At 40.3% G+C, this 23,470-nt stretch overlaps 1 protein-coding gene across 3 annotated transcripts in view; it reads left to right on the top strand.

The window, feature by feature from the left end:
- Nucleotides 1-23,470, top strand: part of CERS6 (ceramide synthase 6) — a 321,764-nt gene that overhangs the window by 65,621 nt on the left and 232,673 nt on the right. For all 3 annotated transcript variants that reach the window (XM_067741654.1, XM_067741652.1, XM_067741653.1), the window contains exon 2: nt 22,988-23,093. In XM_067741654.1, coding sequence (XP_067597755.1) covers nt 22,988-23,093 — 106 coding nt within the window. The remainder of the gene's footprint in view (nt 1-22,987; nt 23,094-23,470) is intronic.

Below are 23,470 nucleotides of genomic sequence, written 5' to 3'. Positions count from 1 at the left end.
CTCTCCTGCCCTTTTATAACCACCATCTCCCAGGGCTCCCGTCTGGGGACCTGTACCAGAGCTCTCCAAGCCGTATGCTGTAATCTGGAGGTTTCAACCAACACCCCTCTGCCTCATGTCCCTACAGCCGCATCGCGTGGGCCTTTGACCATTTACTTTCTCTTTTCAGCCGCTCTGTTCCAGCTGTCAGTAAGCACTGACATGTAGAAAAGTGATCAGTTTCTCTCCCTGCAGAACGGATGTCTTTCTAAGTTTCTTTGTTTTGGTCATTAGAAGGGAGTGTCTTCTGAGACTGACCGTTGGTTTTCTCTTTTTAGACTGCCTTCTCTCCCACATGCCACTGTTCCTTATACCCCTTCCCCCAGCCCCAATCCCCCAGTGGACTGTGCACAATCTGGTCCTAATTCTGGCTGCACATTAGAATTCCCTGGGAGCGTTTGACAAAGCTGATGCCCCGGTCCCAGGCCAGCTGAGTCGTCAGCATGTTTTAAAATGCTCTGGGGGATTGTAACGTGAAGCGGTGTTGGTACCACTGCAGTAGAAGTTCAAAAAATACTTGTGAACTGATTAAATAGTAATTTTATGTACATCATAAATACGGGTTAATGTTTTGGTGCTGGTTGATATTCACTGGAATGCTGGCCTTGGTAGCATTTTTCAAATAGTCTTAGTAACCCTACGTCATAAACCACAGAGTCTTGGCAGTACTCTGCCACACGGAGAAAAATGTATCGGGAGGTGAGGGGCAGATTTCTCTTCAAAGGGATATTGTCTTAAACTTTTCAAAAGAAGAAATAAATTATGACACGCTTTCAGTTACATATTATAGATATATTTTGGAATGACTTCCAAAATCTTTTCCTCCCTGCTCCATGAATACAATTTCTTTGACGATGTTTATGAAGGCATTAAAATACTGTTTACTATTTCCTATAGATATCTGGATTTCTATTTTCTATTGATTACTAAGTCAAGTTTGACAGAACTGGTTCAAGCTTAATCCTTCAGGGAAGTAAATCTGATCTGGTAGACAAAATTTAAGAATGACAAGGCTGTACAGTCATAACATTGGGAAGCAGCAGAGGAGATCCACATAGTTTCCAAAGCTGGGATCAGGGACCAGCCTAGCTGCTAATCCAGCCTAATAGAGTGGAGCAAAATGTTCCAGTCTAACAGTCAGCAAGGGGCAGTAGGGAAACTGAAGCCTTTATTTTTTCCCCATTGATTTGGTTCAAAACTGGGCCACAACAGAGAGAGATAATGCCCACCCCATAAGCCTGATAGATTTGTCACCAGGATCCTGCGAGATGAGGAGTGTAGTAGTGGCTATGAAGAACTGGCAAGCGTGGAATGGGGGAGGGGAGGAGGGGGAGAGGAGGAAAAGAGGGACGGGGGAAAGGGGGGAAGGAGGGGACCGAGATGATGATAGTAATAGAACTCTGAGGGACAGTTCCAGCAAATTACTAAAGGGACTTTTCGGGTGCATTTGAAACGAGGCACTTCCAGACAACGTGTCTTGGGTTCTTCTCACCGAGTTAGAGGTGAAGGATGAGATGCTGTCATGTTAAACTAATAAATGACATTATTAAGGCCAGAAGTTGAAAGGAATTCTGTCTGCAGCTTGGGAGCCTCCCTGCGGAAGGTTTCCAAGGTCTGGGAGTCAAGAGATCACTCGTCTCTGACAGGAACAATGGAAAGATCGAAATTAAAATTGGAGTTGTAGGTCTGCATCTTTATTCCCATCCTGTATGGATTCATCACTTATCGTAATTTCAGGATAACCAAATTCCTTTAGTTGATAAGGAAACCTCTTTCTTTTCAAAAAAAGACCAAGCTAATGTATGAGGAAATATAATAATTTTTTAAATCATCATTTTGCAACCCCTAGTGAAATATTGGATTCAGTCAAACATCATCAGTGGGTGAAACAGATTAGAGGAGAATACTTCAAGAGAAGAGGAAAATAGATTAAGCCAATGGGACAGAATCACAATAATTATTTAATATACATAATGGGTGTATGTGGCTTATTATTCTCTGCATTTTGCATGTGTTTGAAAAATTTCATAAAATAATTAAAGAGAATGGTTACCCTAATTAAAAAAATAAGGAATAGCCTTCAGAAACCTTCAGGCGCTAAGGGGCGTCACAGAGCAAAATTTTCTTTGAATGGAAATAGAAGTTTATAATTTCTTAGAAGCACTTTTTCTAAAGTAAAAAATGAGGCATGTAGAAGTTATTCCTGCCCTTCTAGCTCCTTCAACAAAAGCCAGTTTTGCTAAGTGTGTTATCTCTAAATTTCCTGTGCTGGGCAGTGATTGATTTGAGAACACAGTTGGAGAATTTACTGTGAGAATTATTTTTTTGTTGACTTCCCTGGTTTGGATTCTTGCCATCAAGCTCAAAATTTTGCAACTATATGTTCTAACATAGTTGTGTAGCATTGGTCTTGAGTACTGAAAAGGAGCCACAAATCTTTGGCAATTATAATCCCAGATTCTGAGATCTGTGTAATGGGCACAGGCAGCAGAGAGCTAAGTGCATGAGTTTTTGTGGGTTTCTAATGTAACCCAGCTACTTCATTTAGGGCAAAGTGTTGACTATTTTGAAATTTATAAAGTATCCTTTAAAGCAGGTGTCAGAACTTTTTTTGCTCCCTTGTTACTGCAAATCTAATCTCTTGTTGGCAACATTTCCCTGTTATTTTTTTTAAAATAATTTTATTAGTATGCTGAAAGTGTTAGCATTCAGTGGCAGTTAGGAAGTGGTTTTCCCCTGTAATGTAGGTGAAATTTTGAATCAGGTGGGAGAAAATGGTAGTAGTGAGATGCCAAAGCTTTTGTGTGTTTTCTAACTACTTGAGTGAATGAATCAAACTCAATTAAAATACATCTTAATAAATATTCAAGTATTTATTATATGCCAAGAATAATAGTCACTGTGTTAGTGATGCTTTTGGCTAAGTAACAATACCTACTGATATTAGCTAAATGTAAAAGCTATTTATCTTCCGTAATATAGATTGGTGGTTCTAGTTGGGATGCAGTAGCTTTACAAAGCCAGTAGAGACCTGGGCTCTTTCTGCCTTTCTGCTCTGCCATTCTCAATGTTTGGTATTTGTCTTTAAGCTTGTCAACTCTTGATCCCATTATGGCTGCCACTGCTCCAAACATGACCTTTTACAATAGGAAGGAAGAGGAAGTAAGAGGCGGAGTGGAAAAATAAATAGTTCTTTTAATATGGGAGAAAAATTTTCTGAGTCTTTTCCACACCTCCAGTAGCTCTTAGGGAAACAGAGAAAGCAGAGGACATTTGGAGGACAAGATTCTGATTTTCATGATTGTCTGAGATCAGTCATAATTCATAAGTAGGCTTTCCAAATAAAAGAGCTTTTGTTTGCAAGAAAAGAGGGGTGGTTGTTGGATGGGAGACCAACGCTGTGCATCATGGTAGCGTGTGCCAGGCTTTCAGAGAAGAGAGGGAGCAAGCCCTGGTCATTGAGGATCTCACTACCTGATGGTAGGGGGAAGACAACTGGCCAAACGTCTGCAGCAATCTGTAGAATAAGAACAGTGTCAAAGAGGTGCGAATACAATACCATTATAGGAGGATTGGGAGAGAGGTGTATAGATTCAAGAAAAACTTGGGGAAGATAGCATTTGAAATGAGCACTGAAGTTTTCAACAGGTGTAGATGGGCAGCCAAATGGCCTTGGGTCATATAGCAGATATCCCAGAAGAGTAATCACTGGTAATCGTGGAGAGCATTTGAAACCCAAACATGGCATGGTGGTTGCTGCATTGCATTAGCAGCAGATGAATGAAAGTGCAACTTAATGTATTCTGAAAGGCTGCGTTGTTATGTGCCAAGTATAGAGCTGGTGTTTTTTCCAAACAGACTTCCCTTCCTTGGTAGACGTGTTCATGTCTCTCCCCTCTGCGCTCCACTCATTCAAGGGCCACCCTGGACTGCATTTAAAATTGAACTTTAAACTCATGTGTGTTTCCTTCTTTTTTAAAAAATTTTTTATTGGAGTATCATTGATTTACAATGTTGTGTTAGTTTCAGGTGTACAGCAAAGTGAATCAGTTATACATATACATATATCCACTCTTTCTCATGTGTGTTTCTGAGGTCTGTTGTTTATAATCTGTGGGTTCAGGCAGTATTTTGTTTTACTTAATTTTTAAATTGAAGTATCGTTGATTTACAATGTTGTGTTAGTTTCAGGTGTACAGCAAAGTGATTCAGTTATACATATATATGTTCTTTTTCAGATTCTTTTCCCTTATAGGTTATTACAAAATATTGCAGGTAGTATTTTTAAATTTATTTATTTATTTTTGGCTGTGTTGGGTCTTCATTTCTGTGCGAGGGCTTTCTCTAGTTGCGGCAGGCGGGGGCCACCCTTCACCGCGGTGTGCGGGCCTCTCACTATCGTGGCCTCTCTTGTTGCGGAGCACAGGCTCCAGACGCGCAGGCTCAGTAGTTGTGGCTCACGGGCCCAGTTGCTCCGCGGCATGTGGGATCCTCCCAGACCAGGGTTCGAACCCGTGTCCCCTGCATCGGCAGGCAGATTCTCAACCACTGCACCACCAGGGAAGCCCTGCAGGTAGTATTTTTTAAGGAAGTCCCAGAGGACCTCAAGCCACAGGTCCAGCTTTCTTAATGTGATGTGATAATATCGTGCAGTTTAATGAACTGTGGTAGGCTTATAATGCTGGTGATTTACGTTAGTTTCCTGATGTTTAATAAATTATACTAAGTTATTTTTGGTACAGTTAGCACAGTCATTGAGCTAGTTTTTCTGGATGGAAAGAAATGAACGAAAAGAAATGGTGATTGTGAAAGAAATAGTCTTCTTTAATGTTTCCTTGCAGATTGCCCAGCACTGCTTCTTAGTGTGGTCGAACTGAAGCAAGACTGGGGGCTCAGTGGAGAGAACTGAGAGACCCAAGTGACCTTTCAAAGAACGGTATTTGCAGAAGGAAAAAATCCCATGGAATAAAAAGATTTAAAAAATATTAGTAATACAGCACTCAGGGGATTGGATTGACCATAAGCCTGGTGAATGAGGGGGCAGCCAGAAACTTAGTGTTAACTCCTGATGGTTTATGTTTGATTCTAGAATGAGAAAGATGATAGTTTTACTGTTCTCTGAGTTAGTGTAAGATTTTAGGTATGGTGTTTTATATAAATAAATAAATAAATATATATATATATAATTTATCTAAAATATATAAATATATGTAATGAATTTCTCTGTATAAAGGACTTATTTTAACATAGTTACAGTGCCCTTATCATACCCAACAAAATTAGTTGTAATGTTTTTATATAATAGTAACATATTTTACCATATTTATATGTATAGTATATAACCAGACTGTATCTATGTGTGTATCTGTGCCTTTGTCGCTATGTAGACATTTTACCTGTAGAAAAGAAGATTCAGAACTTCATAGCTGTTTTTTTTTTTTGCGGTACGCGGGCCGCTCACTGTTGTGGCCTCTCCCATTGCGGAGCACAGGCTCTGGACGCGCAGGCTCAGCGGCCATGGCTCACGGGCCCAGCCGCTCCGCGGCATGTGGGATCTTCCCGGACCGGGGCACGAACCCGTGTCCCCTGCATCGGCAGGCGGACTCTCAACCACTGCGCCACCCGGGAAGCCCCATAGCTATTTTTGAATGTTGTAGGATTGTTGTGTGGAAGAAAGTTTGAATTTTGTCGTCTTTGTTCCTCTTGGTAGGAGAGACCCAATTGGTAGAGTTACGGGGAGACATTTGGGCTCATTTCTAAGGAAGAATTTCCTGAGAGCGCTTCGCATAGGTGCAGTGGGCTGCGTTAGGTCACAAGGGAATTCCTGCATTCCTTAAGACCAGTCTGTTCAAATCTAGGCTGATGGAGTGGTTCTCGGGCTTCAGCATGCGTTGAAATACCTGGAGGGCGTGTTCAAACCCAGATTGCTAGACCACCACCCTCAGAGTTATTGATTTAGTAGGGCTGGGGTGGGGTGGGGGGCGGGATTTTCATTTCTAACAACTTCTCAGGTGATCCTGATGCTGGTCATCTGGGGACCACAATTTGGGAGGCACTGGGCTAAAACATACTTATCAAATTAGGAATCATTTGGGGACTTTTGTTAAAAAGCAGAATCTGAATCAGTTGGTTTGGGACTGGGCCTGAGATTCTGCATTTTTAACCTTTCTCAGGTGATGTCAGTGTACCTGGTCCATGGTGCTTGAGTAGCAGGGCTAAAGAACCCATCAGGGATGATGAGGCTTGAGGAAATTTAAACATCCAGTGGGCAGTTAGACCAGAGGAGATAACTTTGAGCTTCTGCGAAATAATTTTATTTTGTAAATCCCCGAAGGGGACATAGAAAAAGTTGACTTTTGCTTAAAAATGTTTTTTTTTCATGGTAAAATACCCTCTTGTTACAATTATCACACCATAATTACTAACATTTTATGACCCTTCTCTTCAGGTCTTTAAATAAGAGCTCATTTAACTCTGTAAGCTTTTGCCCCTCAGGAAAATGCCTCATTGATTGAAGCCACCACTGCGCTTTAAATGGAAATGACCTTCATGTTCTTTTATTCAATTGAGCTCTGATGTTTACTTGCAGATTTGGTTATTTCTCATAAATGGTCCCACCGAAGAATTTTGACGGTTTAATACCATTATGTCCACTCATTGTGGCCATGGAAGGTTGTGGCCGTGGAAGGATTACAGTAAATCAAGAGATTACTAATCCTTTAAAAAAATGACATGGATCTATATCCATTGCTTGGATAAGTAAGGTTGCATTAAGAAAATGAAATGTCTCTCGTGGGGAAAAGTATGTTTCCCAGTCAAGAACCAAGTGCATACTTTATTCTGTTTTCTCCTATTTACTCTGTATGAATAAGCTGTGTTTTGCCTTTGCTGCCTTCAAAGTTGTCTCTCCACCTCTTATGTGAGCTTTGATTCTAATCTTGGGAGTTTACATCACTTTTAAGGTTTAGGATTTCTGGCATTAAGGGCATATTCTCATAGAATCACAAGCAGTTCTTAGACCAACTGGAAGTACAAGGTGAAGACCTCAAAAAAGAAAAGCTGATTTTTTGAAAATAAAAACAATATTTTATTCAAATACAATTCTAAACATTTCTTTCATTTAGAATATTTACAAACACTCTATGAAACGCAGGACTGTGTCATCTAGAGTCTAAATTAAAGACGAATGTTAATAATCAGAAAACATTTTTATGTGATCTTCAGAGTTGCATCATTCTTTGGTTTTTCTGTCTTCCCTCTTTCATGAAATAAGTGATTACTCAGATATCAGGGTTGTGTTTTAGAAGTCATTGAGTATATACTTTATAACGTTGGAGAAAAGCTGATTATTAATAGCTCTTTTAACCTTTCGATATGTTGTTTTTCTCATGCAAAGGGAAGTAAACCAGCATCTGCCTGCTTTATGTGCCAGGCACTTTACGTCCACGTTTCATTTAATTCTTACGGCCCAGGTGGTGTAGTCACATCATTGGGAATCTGGCTCAGCGTGGTAAAATGATGAAGCTAATAATATCCCACAGCTAGTAAGTGGTCAATCAGGATTTGAACCCAGGATGGCCTATCTTTAAAGCCACTTAGTTTCTTTCTATGTGATGAGGCTTCCTAATATAAACAGCAGATTCTTTGGAATGCAGGTGTTCCCACATCGTGTACAGTGGCATGACAGTAGAGGGCTCAGAGTGGGAGAGGGAGAAAATAAGTGTCCTGGCCAGTCAGAAGCTCTTTAGTTTCTTATCCAGCGGCCACCAACAAACTCATATCAGCTGTGCTACAAAATCAAATGGCGGTAGATGACCGTTTGGCAGGAGCATCCTCAGGCTAAAGATTTTGAACAAGTGAGAACACTCTGTGCTGATTATTGAACCACCATCTCCCAGCTGTAAACCCACCCTTCTAATTTTGACTGTGGCTTGGGACTGAGGCTCTAAAAACCACATTTCTCCTTTGCCAGCTCTTTCCCTGTAGTTTCTGCCAATATGGGACATTAGAGGGGCCTGCATGGCTGGAGGAGAGAGGTTGGAGGAGGGAGACCAGACCTACTTATCCTCTTTACTTACTTTCTTGCAAGTGTCACCTCAGCAGCAGTTCTTCACCCAGGAGAGGTGGTTTATTTTCAGCAATTGATTCCGGTTTCTTATTTACCCACCCTCACCCTCGGCCCCTGCCTAGAAGCAGCTGTGTTACATCCCCCTCAGGGGCATCATCCCCAGGTGGGGACTGCCCCCTCCTGAGGGCTCTGGGTCCAGCTTTTTGGAGGTCCCTCCCTCATCTCCACTCTCCCCTCTTTCCCTAGGGCTGTTGGCTGCTCTTCTTCCTCTGTGACCTCTCAGGGTCGCCTTTGTGTCTTTCAGTTCTCCTATACCAGTTTAACTCATTCCTTGCATTAAATTCTCTCTGTCAGAATAACTTTCAGTTTCTGTTTTCCTGACTAGATCCTCGTGGACGCACACTCTCTCAGAGAGAACTCCTAAGCTGTGCTGAAGCGTGGTGTGAACACACACTGCCCACTGCTGACATGGGGGCGTCAGGCAGAGGTCCTAGCAGAACTTGAGGGATTTGCAGACAAATTTGTTAGGTTCACATTCCTCCCACACAATTCCATCCTGGGACAGCATGTTAAATATGAGAAAGGAATAGGAAAAGGCAGCCGACTGAGAGAAGCTGTCTATCCTAGAGTCCGATTTGCCCCTAAGTTTGGGGATGACATTGTTTCTGGGCCTCTGTTTCCTCACCTATGAATCTTTTTTTAAAAATAAATTTATTTAATTTATTTTTGACTGCGTTGGGTCTTCATTGCTGCGTGCGGGCTTTCTCTAGTTGTGGTGAGCGGGGGCTACTCTTCGTTGCGGTGCGTGGGCTTCTCATCGCGGTGGCTCCTCTTGTTGTGGAGCATGGGCTCTAGACACACGGGCTTCAATAGTTGTGGCACGCAGGCTCAGTAGCTGTGGCTCGTGGGCTCTAGAGTGCAGGCTCAGTAGTTGTGGCGCCCGGGCTTAGTTGCTCCGCAGCATGTGGGATCTTCCCGGACGAGGGCTTGAACCCGTGTCCCCTTCATTGGCAGGCGGATTCTTAACCACTGCACCACCAGGGAAGCCCCTCACCTATAAATCTTCATTAATGCTAATTACGGAGTCAGGTGAAGTTAGGAGAGTAAGAACACTTATGAAAAGTATGAAGCCTTGGATGAAAGTAAACTATCATGATGATCAAGTAAATACTGCAGTGCTGTCATTAGGCTTGATCTCTATGGGAAGGAGTTTGCTGAGGCCATAGGAGTCTTTGAGAGATATTGGGGTGGGGGCTTTTGGGGGCTGATGACCAGTCAGAGGACCTGCTCTGACCTGGCACTGTGATCAATGCAGTACGCATATTATCATTCAACTTATACCATTTTTCAGACAAAACTGATTTTGCTGATGTCAAGTCTGCTTTCTCCCTTCCTGTCAGTGTGTGATGGGTGGCGTCCAGTCTGTTTTTTACAGTCTTCTTTGCTGGTGAAACAGGCACACAATAGGTAGTTGGTGTTAAAATTGGTGTTAGGCTGTCGAATTCTTCTGGGGGGAATTCTGGCATATTGGTAGATCATGACCTCAAATGAAAACCTTTATGAAACTCTCCTTCCTGAACTGCTCACTCTGTTTTGAAATTCTGTTTTGATAGTCGTTGTATTCCTGGTAATACACCCTTAGGCTCAAGGGCACTGTCTTCGTTACCTTCACACACACCCAGAAGTCTTCAGCGGTAGACCAGGGGTAAAATAAAACCAGGCATGGTTCATTGATGATCAAATCTTGTGGTTTTGAGGCACAGTGGACAGTCCTTGTGATTCTGATATCTGGGCCAAAGGAAATGTTCACAGACCCGTGAGCACATGTAACCAACTAAAGACAGAAATATTAGAGAGTGCAGCTCTTGAGTAGAGTAAAAGGGGTCTATATTGCATGCACCTTTACCCCTTAATTTTTAGTTCAAGTCACTGAAACACTGAACTCCTCTTTTGTAAAACAGTGATAAGAAAATCTGCTTGCATATCCCTTGGAGATACTTTGAAGATTGACTGAGAGGAAAGTGTGAAAGCACTTGGTGAATTGCAAGGCACCCGGCACATGTAAGGAATTAAAGGATTAATGCGTTACAGGAAGGCTTGGAACTCTCCCAGACCTAACGTTTAGCTTTAGGGCCGATTTCGAGACAGATCTACCAGTAACAAGGTCCTGTAAGACAATCTGTCAGCAGACCTTGAAGACTTGCTTCTTCAAGTCTTGGCTGGTCATCTGAGGAAGATGAGTGATAAGGGATGCCTAGATCCCGTCACAGAGCGAGGATGAGGACAGTGACGAGGAAGGTGTCTGTAACAGTGCTGAGGGGGACAGTCAGAGGGAATCTGCTGGAAGCAGCAGTAAGAGATGGAGTTGCCGCAATCGCACTCGGTAAGTTAAAGAGGCATAGCCGACAGTGGCAGATGCTATGAGGGCACCGTTGTATCCCTCACTGAGAGGTCCGGATGGCATCATTTTCAGTGTGCAAAGGAAAGCAGATTGAAAATAAAACCTTCCTCATACGTGTACAGTATTCCCCAGCGATTCACTGACCATTATGGTAATTTTATAAGCATCCTAATGCTGTGATAATGTCTTAAAGACTTTCCTGACTACAAGGTATTTTCATATATAAATATATGCTGTATAGTTTTTCTTCTAATAAATATCTTAAATGCCTTTTGCATCTTATTTTATGCAAAATGCAGGGGTATATTTTCCTTTGTGTAAGAGAAAGACACGATTTCTTTGAATTTTATGAACTTCACTTTTAATGGCTAGATTGTATGTTTCTTGAATAGTTGAACTCATGGTGAAATATCCGAAGTCCAGAGTTTTTGTTTATTTTTTCAGAATCCTGGAAATGTATAGCAAGCGGAGACAATTTTGACATTTTTCAAGTCAACTTGGGCTTTCCAAGAATCTCACTTCTTGGGGTGGGATAGGGAGGGTGGGCGGGACATGCAAGAGGGAGGAGATATGGGGATATATGTATATGTACAGCTGATTCACTTTGTTATTATACAGCAGAAACTAACACACCATTGTAAAACAGTTATACTCCAATAAAGATGTTAAAAAAAATCAGCTCTCAGCTGATGACACTCAGCCTTTCTAGTCTCTGATCTGCACCTCTGATGAGATTGGAATAGGCTAGACTGATGGGTCCCTTTTACTACAGCTGTTCCTGATTTAGCTGTAATTTTTGGAAAGCGTCTTGTGAATTTTTTTTAACAATAGCAACAACAACAGCAAAGTCTCCCCCATGATTATGTATTAATAAAAACAGCCATTGTCTAAGGGTCTCTTCTACACCCTTAGAGAAAAGAATACAGTTAGATTCAGAAAAGAACCCTTAAAATGCTAAAAAATAAAAATTTAAAGTGAGGACAGAAAAAGATGGATGAGGAAGGGTTTGTGGGATCTGCACTGTTTATTCTTGAGGAGAGAAGAATGCAGGATGACTTCATCAGTGTTTTCAAATATTTGAGGAGGTTATTGACTGCACCATTTCTCCAGAGGGCTGAGAAAAGAGGAAATGGGTTTATATTTCAGCTCGAAAGAATGATGCGGGAAGAACATTTTGAGTCAAACGTGATGAAAAACTAAACTAGGATACCAAGGGAAGATTTTTTTTTCTACTTTTTATTTTGAAATAATTATAGATTCACAGGAAATTGCAAAGAAATGTACAGGGAGGTTTCATGCTTGAAGGAAGTTTTTGAATGATCTCTCTAGAGAGAAAGTTTGGCTTGGAAAAAGGAGGCTGGACCAGGTGACATAGTAAGCTCTTAACTTTTCTGGGTCTTTCATGAATTTTTGCCATCCTTGTGTTTTTCCCATAAGTTTCCCACTACAGCTTACTGAGCAGCACAGACGAGAGGTCCTCCTAATGTGTGAAATGTATGCTCCTTGTAGTGAGAATTTAAGACCAGCCAGCACTTATTGAATATTTTCCAAATGTTGAATACTGTCAGTCTTCGCACATTCTGCAAAGTAGGTTTTATTGGCTCCATTTTTAAAATGTGGTAACTAGGGTTCAGAAATGTTAAAGAACTTTCCAACATTCCAAGCTCAGAGCAGATTCACTTCGGATATGGGTTTGCTCGAAAGGAATTCTCCTTTCTACTCTACCTAGAAATAAATTCATATTTTTTCCCAAGGAGAGAATTGTCTTCTGCCTGCCTGCTGCTTTGCATGCCATCTTCCCCTATCTCTGTCCCTTTCCAGTTAGTCTCAAGATGCCAATGATTTAGAAATATTTCCCGACATGAACACAGTGTAATTATGATTTTCATTATATAGATGAAGGAATAGAGAAGGTCTATGGCATTTCCAGGCACAGGCAGAAGCAATTATTTTCTGGAGGCATCTCAGAACTCTCTTGGAGTATTTAGTTAATGTTGGTAACATTTTTCTTGAAGTGATTTCATGCCATTTCATATATTCTGGTGTGCCATTGAACTTCATCCTTTTCTCTACTTGACAAGGTACTGAAATGGCATTTTATTTTTATTCTACATACTGTTCTCTCCCTTGTCTCAGTCACAGCGGAGTCCTTTGCTTCAAGAGGTCCATGGAATTAGCTGAATTGCGGCTGTCGTAGGGCTTTCCATGTTCAGTTTTGGTGTTACTGAGGTTTTGAGTCTTACCTGGCATAGAGACCATTCGGTTCATCTCTATTTTTAAAGCTGTTTATTTTTTATTTTTGGTGTTAAAGGTTTGCATCCTCATTTTAAGATGTTGAAAACCACAAGAAAGCATAAAAAAGAATGTTAAAGTAAGCCACGATCCTATTATCTGGCAATAGCCTATCTTCAACTTCTTTCATGTGTTAGAAATTTGTATGTATAGAGAAGTAGTCAGCATATAAACATTATTGTACCTCTTGTTTCTGAGCTTTTTTCCATGTTATTAAATATTCAGTGAACACATGTAAAGGTTGTTTACCTTTAAAATAAATATAAAGCATACATATGCCCAAACTTAAATAATACAGAAAAGTATAAAATGCAAATTAAGCTTCCTAACCCCCCCAAATTATCACTGTTAACGATTTCTCACTGCTCTTCCTGAAAACAGTGTTGTTTTTAAGTACACAAATGAGATATTATACTTGTTGTGCTGTATGTTGCCTTCTGCATTGACTATTATGTCTTGAAGCATAGCAGATCTACCTCATTCTGTCTTATGGAATTCCACTGTATGGATGTGCCGTATTTCATGTGGCTCCTTCTAATAAGTATCTGTTTCCTGTCTTTTTTGTTATTTTAAGCAGTACCGCAATCAACTTTATTTTAAAAAATGCCAGTATATCTGGAGGGTAAATTTCTAGGAGAAATATAACTAGTAATACTCACAAGGGCTTAGGCAGTTCAACAATTTGCTAAATACTGGTAAATTGCCTTTCAAAGATTGCACCAGTTTAGACACCCACCAAGAGTTTACCAGAGTACCTGTTTCTTCTTACTCTTGCCAGTATTGGAATTTATCAAAATTTAAAAATTTTTGGCAAATGGTACAGTGATAATGGTACAGTGTTTTGATATCAGGTTTGTTTTTTTCTACTTATCACTTTTTAAAATTAACATGGCTTTTCCAGCATCTGGAAGCCACCTGCATTCCTTGGCTCGTAGCCTTTCCTCCACCTTCAAAACCAGAAGCATAGTATCTTCCAGCCTCTCTCCTCTCTGACCCCTGCTTCCGCCATCTTTTTCTCTCTGGCATTCTTGTTCTCCAAATCCTCGGCTATATGTCGCATTATCAACCCGAAGGGTATGAAATATTTATTTATTCTCACTGCCCAGATGATTTCATTAGTCTTATGGTTTTATGTGGCATCTGTAGGTTGATGACACCAAATTTGCATCTCTAGCCCAAACCTCTCCTGAACCCCAGACTACTCCATCCAACTGCCTACTTAGCATCTCCACGTATAAGCCTAATAGCTTATAAGCTTAACCTCACACTTACTAGCCCCAGACTAACTCTGTCCTTCCAAGGGCTCAGGGCAAAGACCAGTCGGCATCCTTTATTCCTCTCTTCCCGTCTCATCCCACATTCAATCCAGTGCATGCTGTGAGCCCAGCATTCAAGATAGTTTGAGGACTTGACCACAGCTCACCACCTCTTTTGCCACCACTCCCTTTGGGCCACTGTCATCTCTCGCCAGGATAACTGGAGCAACCCCCCAGTTGGCCTGGCTGCTCCCATTCTCGCTCCCCTTTAGTCAGTTCTCAAGAGATGAGCCAGTGATTCTGTTTAAATATAAATCACTCATTTAGGTTTTCTTCTCAGAGTCCTGCAGTGGCTTCCTGCCTCACTCATGGTAAAAACCGAAGTCCTTCATGTAGTGCACGAGGTACGAAGATGTGGCTGCCTTGCTGCTCCGACCCCACCTTTCTCTTCTTGCTCTTCCTAACTCTGCTCTAGCCTCATTGGCCCTCTGGTTGTGTCTTCAACATCTCAGGCATACTCCTTTCTCAGGGCCTTTGCTCTTAGCTGCTGTTCCTTCCAGAATGTTCTTCCTCCACTTCTCTTCCCACTTGATTTCCTTACCTTCTTAGGAATCTGCTCACTTTCTCAGGAGCCGTCCCTGACCAGTCCGTTGAAAATTGCAACCCCACCTCATCCTTCTTAGCAGGCTTTCTTTTTCTCTATAGTACTTTTCACTATCTTGCATCACATGCATCACTTTATTTTTCATCTCTCTTCTTCCCCACTGGAATGTAAACTCCATAAAAGCAGGGAATTTTGTTCACTGCTGCATCCCCAACACTTAAAGCAGGGCTGACTCATCATAGGTACTCAGTGAGTCATTTGTTAGTGAATCATTAAGCTGTTTACCATTTTCCCTATTATAAAATGATGGTGCGTGAAAATCTTTCCATTTATGGCTTTTTTTTTCTTTGTTTGACAGATTTCCCTAGATAAATACCTAAAAGTGAGATTTCTGAGTGAAGGTGTATGACTATATCACATTAGTTTAACAGTGCCTTTTTAATCAAGTTTTATTATTTTAGGAAAAGGAGAAAATGTTGTTTTTATTAATAGATTATGTTAGGATTGACCAGGCCTAAATCTTGTCTAAACTATTTAAGTGTTAAGATCTTGAGGAGATCCTTTAACTTCTTTGAGATTTAGTTTATATTTCTGTAAAATGGGAGTAAAATTTACTTCGAAGAGTTGTTGTTGGACTAAAAAAAAAAAAAAAAGCATAAAACATTGCAAAGCACTTGACACTTAATAACTATCAATAAATATCAGTCTCCTGTCTCCATCCTGGCCATCTTTCCACTAAATGTGGAAGCAGCTTTATCTTAGGATTGTAGAATACGCAGTCCCACACATACACCTACTCTCCCAGGCACATGCACCCATGTGTATCTAAACATGTGCCCACGTAGCTTTCAGTATCCAATCTATACTGTTCTCGTAAGTTTAACGTTTGTAATGCTTTCTGTGACTGTAGCCATGGCACACCCATAACTGGTGAATGTTGGAGCCTGTGGAGGTGCTGGTGGTCAAGCAATGAATTGAATCAGTCACCGCCTGTTCATTTCTTTTTTCTTGGACGTTCACTTGTTCATACTTAGGTTTCTTTCCAGCACAGTCTGGGGTGGGACATATGTTATTTCTCATAATTGGGTTTAAGTATTTAATCTGTTATTAATTGGTTGTGATTAATTTCAGAGACCTTCCAACTTTTCCAAAGTTTTCCTTCTTTGGAAAACTTTCCTTCTTTTCTTTCCAACTTTTCCAACTTTTCCTTCCAAAGACCTTCCAACTTTTTATTTATCAATATATTGCCATTTCTGATGTTCTTCATTTTTTCCTGAGATCTAAGCTTCCCTCTGATTTTGCTTCCTTTCAGCCTAAAGAACTCTCTGTAGTATTACTGAATTGGGGGTCTGGTGGTAGACAAATTCCCTTTGTTTTCCTGTCACCTTCATTCTTTGAAGAAAAATTTTGCTGGACATAGAATTTTGGCGTGACAATTTTTTTGGTTTTGATTTTGGTACCAGCACTTTAAAGGTGTTGTTTCACTGTCATTGAACCTGTGATGTCTGATAAGAAGTCCTTTGTTTTTCAAATTATTGTTCCCTGTGTATAATGTGCCATTTTGTTGGTGACTTCAAATATTTTCTCTTTATCTTTGGTTTCCATCAGTTTGACTGTGATTTTGTCTAGATTTTCCTTTTTTTGGAACTTATCTATTTTGGGGATTCTTGAGCTTCTTAAATCTGTATATTTGTGTCTTTTATCAGACTTGGGAAGTTATAGACTATTATTTCTTTCTATTACTAATATTTTCTTCTTCTTCCCCAATCTGCCTCCTTTTTTCCTGGAACTCCAATTACCCATATGTTAGCCTTTTTGAAATTGTTCCACAGTGTGTGTTTCTTTATTTTGTCATTTTTTTCTTTCTCTTTCTCAGATTGCATTATTTCCATTGCCCTATCTTCGGGTTCACTGAATGTCTTTGCATGTCTTTACCCCTAAAATTGGGCCATATTTTCCTTGCTCTCTGTCAACATGTTAGATTGTATCCTGGACATTGTGCGAGTTATGTTGTAGAGATTCTGGATTTTTTTGCATTGCTCTGAAGAGTGTTGAGATGTCTTGTCTTAACAAGCAATTTACTCAGTTAGATTCAAATTGTAGCCTGTCAGGCCTGCAGTGGACCATGGCTTCAATCTCCATTCAGTTCTTTCAACCTCAGCTCCTACCTGCTCTCAGTTTACCTTGTACATATGAGGTCAGCCATAACTTCATTTATATGCAGAATTAGAGGTTGGCTTTTTTCTTTTGTGGTTCTCTAGCCACTATCTGATTTCCCCAGGCTCCTTTCCTGGTCCCTGCAGCTAGACAAGAGAGTGTGTTTTCCTGTCAAAGCTTTATCTGCTGCTGTGATTGATCTCAGAGTTGAGCTGCAAACTAAATATATAAATAAGTAGACGGGAGCTTGTTCTCTGCTGGTTTCCTGCTCCAGCTTTTTACTCCCCTCCAAAGTCTACTTGCTTTTATTCCATCTCCAGAGCCCTCAAGTAGTTTGGTTTTGTTTTTAGGGGCTTGGCGTGTTTTGCAGAGTTTTTAAGGATGAAAAATTGATTTATTGGGAGCTCATTTCTCCATGTCAAAAACAGAATGCTTCTTTTAAGTATTTTTTAATCAGTATCTTTCCTGAGATAGCAATAGATTCACATGCAGTTGTAAGAAAGAATACACTGAGAACTCATGGTCCCTTCCCTACTTTCCCCCAATGGTAACCTTTTGTAAAACTATAGTATGACATCACTAGCAGGATATTGACATTGATACAATCTGTTAAGCTTACACAGATTTCCCCAGTTGTACATTGTGTGCATGTGATTTAATTCTGTACAGTTTTTATCACAAGTGTAGGTCTGTGTGTCCACCACCACAGCCATCCAGCTACTTTGAAAAGTGTAGGAAATGCTGGAGTCAGGAAGGACTAAGTCTCTGGCCATGCTCCCCCACTGAAGATGATTACATAGTATTAAGTGATTAGAACTGACGTGTACCCTGTAAACAATTTTTTTTTTTGATCACTCTCTTTTTCCATAGTGTAAAGGTGTTTGAGTGCAAGAATCACTTCATGTTTTGTGTATACCTTTAAGCACACCACAGCCTAGAGCTTACCTTGGTGCTCTGTGTAGAGACATTCAATTCATGTTTATAATACAAATACACGATGTTAAATAGAACTAAAAAGTGGGAATGTCTTAGGTGTTTTCTCTGCTTTTACATTGAGACTAGTATTTTTCAAAGCTTACATCCTTATTATATTTACTGTCAAATATGTTATACTATATGTAAGTACTTCATAGATGTTTGATCTTTCGAAGATGGTGTTGCTGCCTTTGATTAAAAAAGTAATTAGGTGAGCATTTCCTGGTAGAGGCAATCATCAAAGCTCAAAAGTACATATTCCCTTTCAACTATTATATTTGTAGGTACTCTACCCCACCCTCTGTCTATGTCATTCTGTTTCTCTCTCTCCTACGACAACCCTTGTGAAAGACAGTTTTTGTGACCTTACTTCTGTTAGAGCCAGCACTGGAGAAAAAAAAAAATCCAGCGTTTCTCTAATGGACCATGACAGTAGGTGTTAAAATTACAGTAGTTTTGTCATGAGTTTTATTTGGTGTCTAATATACTCTCTTTAAAAAAAAAAAAAAATGCCAGCAGTGATACACAAATTCTTTGGAGAATAAACAAATAAAATTTTTATTTTCATATAATCTTACATAAGATATATATCATATATTATGTATATATATCATATAATACTTTTAGGAAGATAAAAATTATATCTTCTTTCTTCTCTCATTTGGGATTTGAAATTAATGTTTTCTGCCTCTCTTGTGAAATATTTTTTTAATTAATTTTTATTGGAGTATGGTTGCTTTGCAACGTCGTGTTAGCCTCCACTGCACAACAGAACGAGTCAGCCATACGAATACAGATATCCCCTCCCTTTTGTACTTCCCTCCCATTTAGGTTACCACAGTGCATTAGGTAGAGTTCCCTGTGCTGTACAGTATGAAGTTTTTTAAATCTTGGAAATTAAGTGTTTGGCTGTCTGTGCTAGATAAGTTGAAAAGAGAATGCCTAGGGAGAGGTTGGTAGGGCTGCTGTGACGTTATAGGGACAATGGAAATGATAGAAACAGCTTCTCGAGTTTGAGTGGTCAGTCTCCTACCCTCTGAGTCCCAAATGAGGACCCTGAGTAGATGTGGGTATTTAAGGGTGTTAAAATGCACAACCCCTATGAAAAAAAGAGGACGGGTACCTGCCATTGTATTTTAGCTGATTTGTTCATTCATTCATTAGGTATTCATTGAGTGCCCACAGCATGCCAGGCGTTTCATGAAAATATTCTATGGCATAGGAACTTCTTTCAAAGCGTTGAAGTGGTTTGATTTATTGTACATACCCATCATGGACCATTTAAACTGCAGACATCTTCAACCTTTACATTGAGATAAATTCTGGTAAATTTGTCTGTCACTCCTCACACCCCACCCCGCTCCACAAATCCTCAGAACTGGGGACTTAGCTTGGCCAGTAAATTAAGATGGGGAGCTGATGATAACATTGACCTTCCTGGGAAAGAAGTATCCTGTCCTCTGCTTCCCTTGCCCTGGAGGCAGAGGATACTTGCCTCTCTGATCCTCTCTGCAAAGTGCGGGTAGTGATAATCCTGCCTCATCTGGTTGAGGGAGAGTAAGTGGGTTGGTGTGTTAGGGTCCCCTGGAGATGGGAAGTGTCATTAAGGTCATTCCAGCCTCCACGAAAGAGACCACACACACAGGGAAGAGGGACACACATATACATAGCAACTCTTCCCGTGATAAGTGTGGGCACACCACCCTATAGGGCCGTGGAGATTGATGGGGGAGCTGGGGAGGTTTGGGTCCTGAGAGAAGGCCAGGTGTGGATGGGCTCAGAACCTGAAGGCATTGCTGGTGTGGACTCAGGTCTGAGGCTTGATGATGGGGCTTGCTAATTTATTGCCCAAATGGGGAACACTTAAATTATTGTGGCAGAATAGCAAGCAGGGATGCTTTTGTCAGTAAAGGTGGTACCATTAATAATGATGCTGGGACAACCAGACTGTGAGGGTAAACTGAGGTAAGTGGTTACTCTACCTGATGACCCTTGTGTTTTTCAGTTGCGTGTCTTGGTTTCTGGTCTCTTCTTTTTCGCTTGGTACTTTCAGAGCTTGTTGAAGGCACGTGGCTTGACACAACGTAGCTGAAGCTTAGTGTGTTGCTGGACCCAGAGAGTCACAGTGTGTAAATGCTGTGGTGGGAAACCATACACATGGCTCCCGTCAAAGATTTTAGACAAAGAGACCATGTAACATGGTGTTTTAACATATACGTGTGTTTGTATATACACACAACTTATGTACCTATGTAATTATAATTTTTTACATATGAGGACATCGGGCACAGAGAGATTAATTTCTGAAGCTAACTAAGGCTCTGTAGCCAGACAGTAGCAGAGATAATTCCCACCTATCCTTTAGACACTGCTTAAAAAATGTTTACAGAGCATCATATATATTTGTTAATTTTGATTATCAAAATTTCATAAGCTTGATGACCAAGGGATATGCCTTCTTCAAGATGCTGTTGTTATTAGTGCTGGAAATTTAGAGAAGAGTTTCAAAAAAGTGGTCTGAAGTTTAAAAGAGGAGGAGTGAGGTGTAAAACCTTATATTGTATAACATACTAAAAGAACCGCATAGCACAGGGACATCAGCTCAGTGCTTTGTGACTGCCTGGAGGGGTGGGATAGGGAGGGTGGGAGGGAGGGAGACGCAAGAGAGAAGAGATATGGGAACATATGTATATATATAACTGAGTCATTTTGTTGTAAAGCAGAAACTAACACACCATTGTAAAGCAATTATACTCCAATAAAGATGTTAAAAAAAAAAAGAACCTTTTTGAATGCTTTTGTATGTTACTGGGAGATGATAGCAAAGGTGAGGAAGTTGTTTTGAAGAGATTCTGTTGAGTGAATTTCTTGACTCTCCTAGCATCTGCCCGCGCATTGTTGTGGGACACAGAGCGATAGTCTGTTAACTTGTCCACAGTACTCACAACAATGATGGCAACAGTGAAAACACATTTACAGAAGATAGCCAGTTGATCAGATTTCTTGACCCTCTCCTGCGTATGCCTGGCACTGTCATGGCATATTCAGAGATGACGTGATCAGCCTTTGCATTTAGACTCTTCGCTCTTTAGAGGAAGAAAGCAGACCATGTACTAGAACAGGAGGTTGTTCCAAGGATGATGATGCCAAATTCCGAAAGGGAATTTGAATGCAGTGTTTCAGAAGTTGTGGGAATTGGGAAGACGAGGGAGGGCTGGGGAGAAATCCAACAGGGAAGAGTAGAAGGCAACCATTGGAAGTGTTGATTTTGGCTTTTATACCAAGCTAATTTTTACCTTTTTAAAAAAACTTTTGCTGATCTCATGTCTTTTCACACCCCGCATTATACCTTATGATGAAGAGGCAGATAACCATGAAGCAGGAAACTTTGTCAAGGGAACAAGTTCTGTACATTCTTCTGCTTATTGCCCATCAAACTTTATTTCTTTCCACTAGCTACATCCATAGCTCCACGATTACTGTTCACAGTGAAGACCCAAACTTATTTAAAAAAATACTGCACTTCTCTTTAAGAAGGTAGGGGCATAGGTAACATGTTTTAGAAAATTTTATGTTACGAAGAACTGAGAATGCAAAAGTTTAGGAAAATTCCAGTTTCTAGATATACATACTAGGAAAGGGTGTTTATTCTTCCTAACTTCGTGCCAGAGAGCCCAGTGAAACAGGATTTATATTGCATTTTCTGTGTGTATCTTTCCTGGTTTAGGCTTGCACGTATAGTTCTCCATTCTCCTGTTGGAATACATTTTTTTGTCTTTTACTTGAAATAGAACCCAGTGGGATATTATGTGTTACCATGTATGTAAACATCATTAGTCCCCCTTAAAAAAAATTCCTCCCTTGTCTACTGTTCTTTAACTCATTCATTATTATTAAAGAAGCCTCATCTAAGAATTACTCATGATCTGTTTTGTATATATGTATTTTTAATTTATTTGTTTTTATTTATTTATTTTTGGCTGCGTTGGGCCTTTGTTGTTACGCGTGGGCTTTCTCTAGTTGTGGCGAGCGGGGGCTACTCTTCATCGCGGTGTGCGGGCTTCTCATTGCGGTGGCTTCTTGTTGCGGAGCATGGGCTCTAGGTGCGCGGGCTTCAGTAGATGTGGCGCACGGGCTTAGTTGCTCCGCGGCATGTGGGATCTTCCCGGACCAGAGCTCGAACCCGTGTCCCCTGCATTGGCAGGCGGATTCTTAACCACTGCGCCACTGGGGAAGCCCCTGTTTTGTATATTTATCAGTTGCTTTTGGCCAACATTAAATTAATTTGGATCATACTTTCATATGTTATTATATTATTTGTATTTATAGAAAAAGTTAAATGTCACTACTAGAAAGGAACATGTATCGCACCTTATTTCTGGACCATTTAGTCTAAAACAACTGTAATGCTTTTCTTTTTAAAAAAGTTTTAGAGACATCATCATACTTTTGGGGCCCCATGCCCTCTACCTGCATCCCTCCCATGCCTCGTTCATACATCAAACACGGCCAGAAATGCAGCTAAGTCTTCCTGTTCTTCTTGACATAACCATTTGCTTACAATAAAAACGGTGTAGCTGATGCTTATAACCATTTCAGACTTTTCAGCTTGGCTGGGACATCGTGCTGTTTGACACCTTTCATGATTGTTTATGAGAAAGAAGCAAATAAGCATAGAGAATTTTAAGACGTCCTAAGGAATTGGGGCTGAACATAGCACACTTTGATCATAGAGACAAAAATGGCGAATTTTTGGACTAGGGTTGATCAAAAGCATACTTTCTGTATGTATAATCAGATGGTTAGTAAACACTTTCTTATAGTAAAAATATAACATGACTTGTTAGTAAGAAGAATGTAAATTGTCATTTCAAAATCGTGGTTTTTTGGTTTATGTATCTCACGCAGATTTATATTTGTCATTTGATAGTCTTTCTATCTGTTCAGTCTCATTAGAACTTGAGTATCAGGAGGTTTCAATATTTTAAAAGGATTTTTTTTTTACTGTTACTGCTGCGAGATTAAAGGAGGAAAAAAAAGTTAAATCTGCTTTAAAGGTACTGACATATGAATGTTGACAATATCTACCCATAAAATCCTATCGACACTTTATTGGGACAGTTGAGTAATGTTTAACTGATGACATTAAGAACATCTATAGAGAGAATAACTTGTGTCTTTTTTTTTTTTTTTAGATTTGTAGCCAAACCATGTGCCATAGCCCTCAACATTCAGGCCAATGGACCACAAATAGCCCAGCCAAATGCCATTCTGGAAAAGGTTTTTACTGCAATTACAAAGGTATGATTGTCCTTTTCTGGGATATGAATTGTCATGACCACTGTTCTCAATCTGAAATCATTCAGTTCCTTCTCTCTTGGGTTTGAGAACTAACATTTGACTAGCCTCGTGTGTGAAAGTGTCCTCTTGGAAAGCACACAGGCATCGTGACTAGACCAAAAAGCGTAGAAGCCAAATACACGTGGGTGTGTTTGAGACCTGATTGTTTACTCCCAAGGTGATGTGAGGAGCTTGTCTGTGAGGCACAGTCTAGATTAGATGGTGGTTGGTCTAATTCTGTGCCTCTTAATCTCACGTGACATGAAGCAGTATGTATGTATAACAGTTGGATGGGACTTTGGGGAGAGCTGAGGAATATAATTAATGTATTGTGAGAA

The sequence above is a fragment of the Pseudorca crassidens genome, chromosome 6, assembly GCF_039906515.1.
Source record: "Pseudorca crassidens isolate mPseCra1 chromosome 6, mPseCra1.hap1, whole genome shotgun sequence".
In the NCBI taxonomy this organism is placed as follows: Eukaryota; Metazoa; Chordata; class Mammalia; order Artiodactyla; family Delphinidae; genus Pseudorca; species Pseudorca crassidens.
Note: the sequence above shows the minus strand (reverse complement) of the source record. Positions and strands in the feature narration are given on the sequence as shown.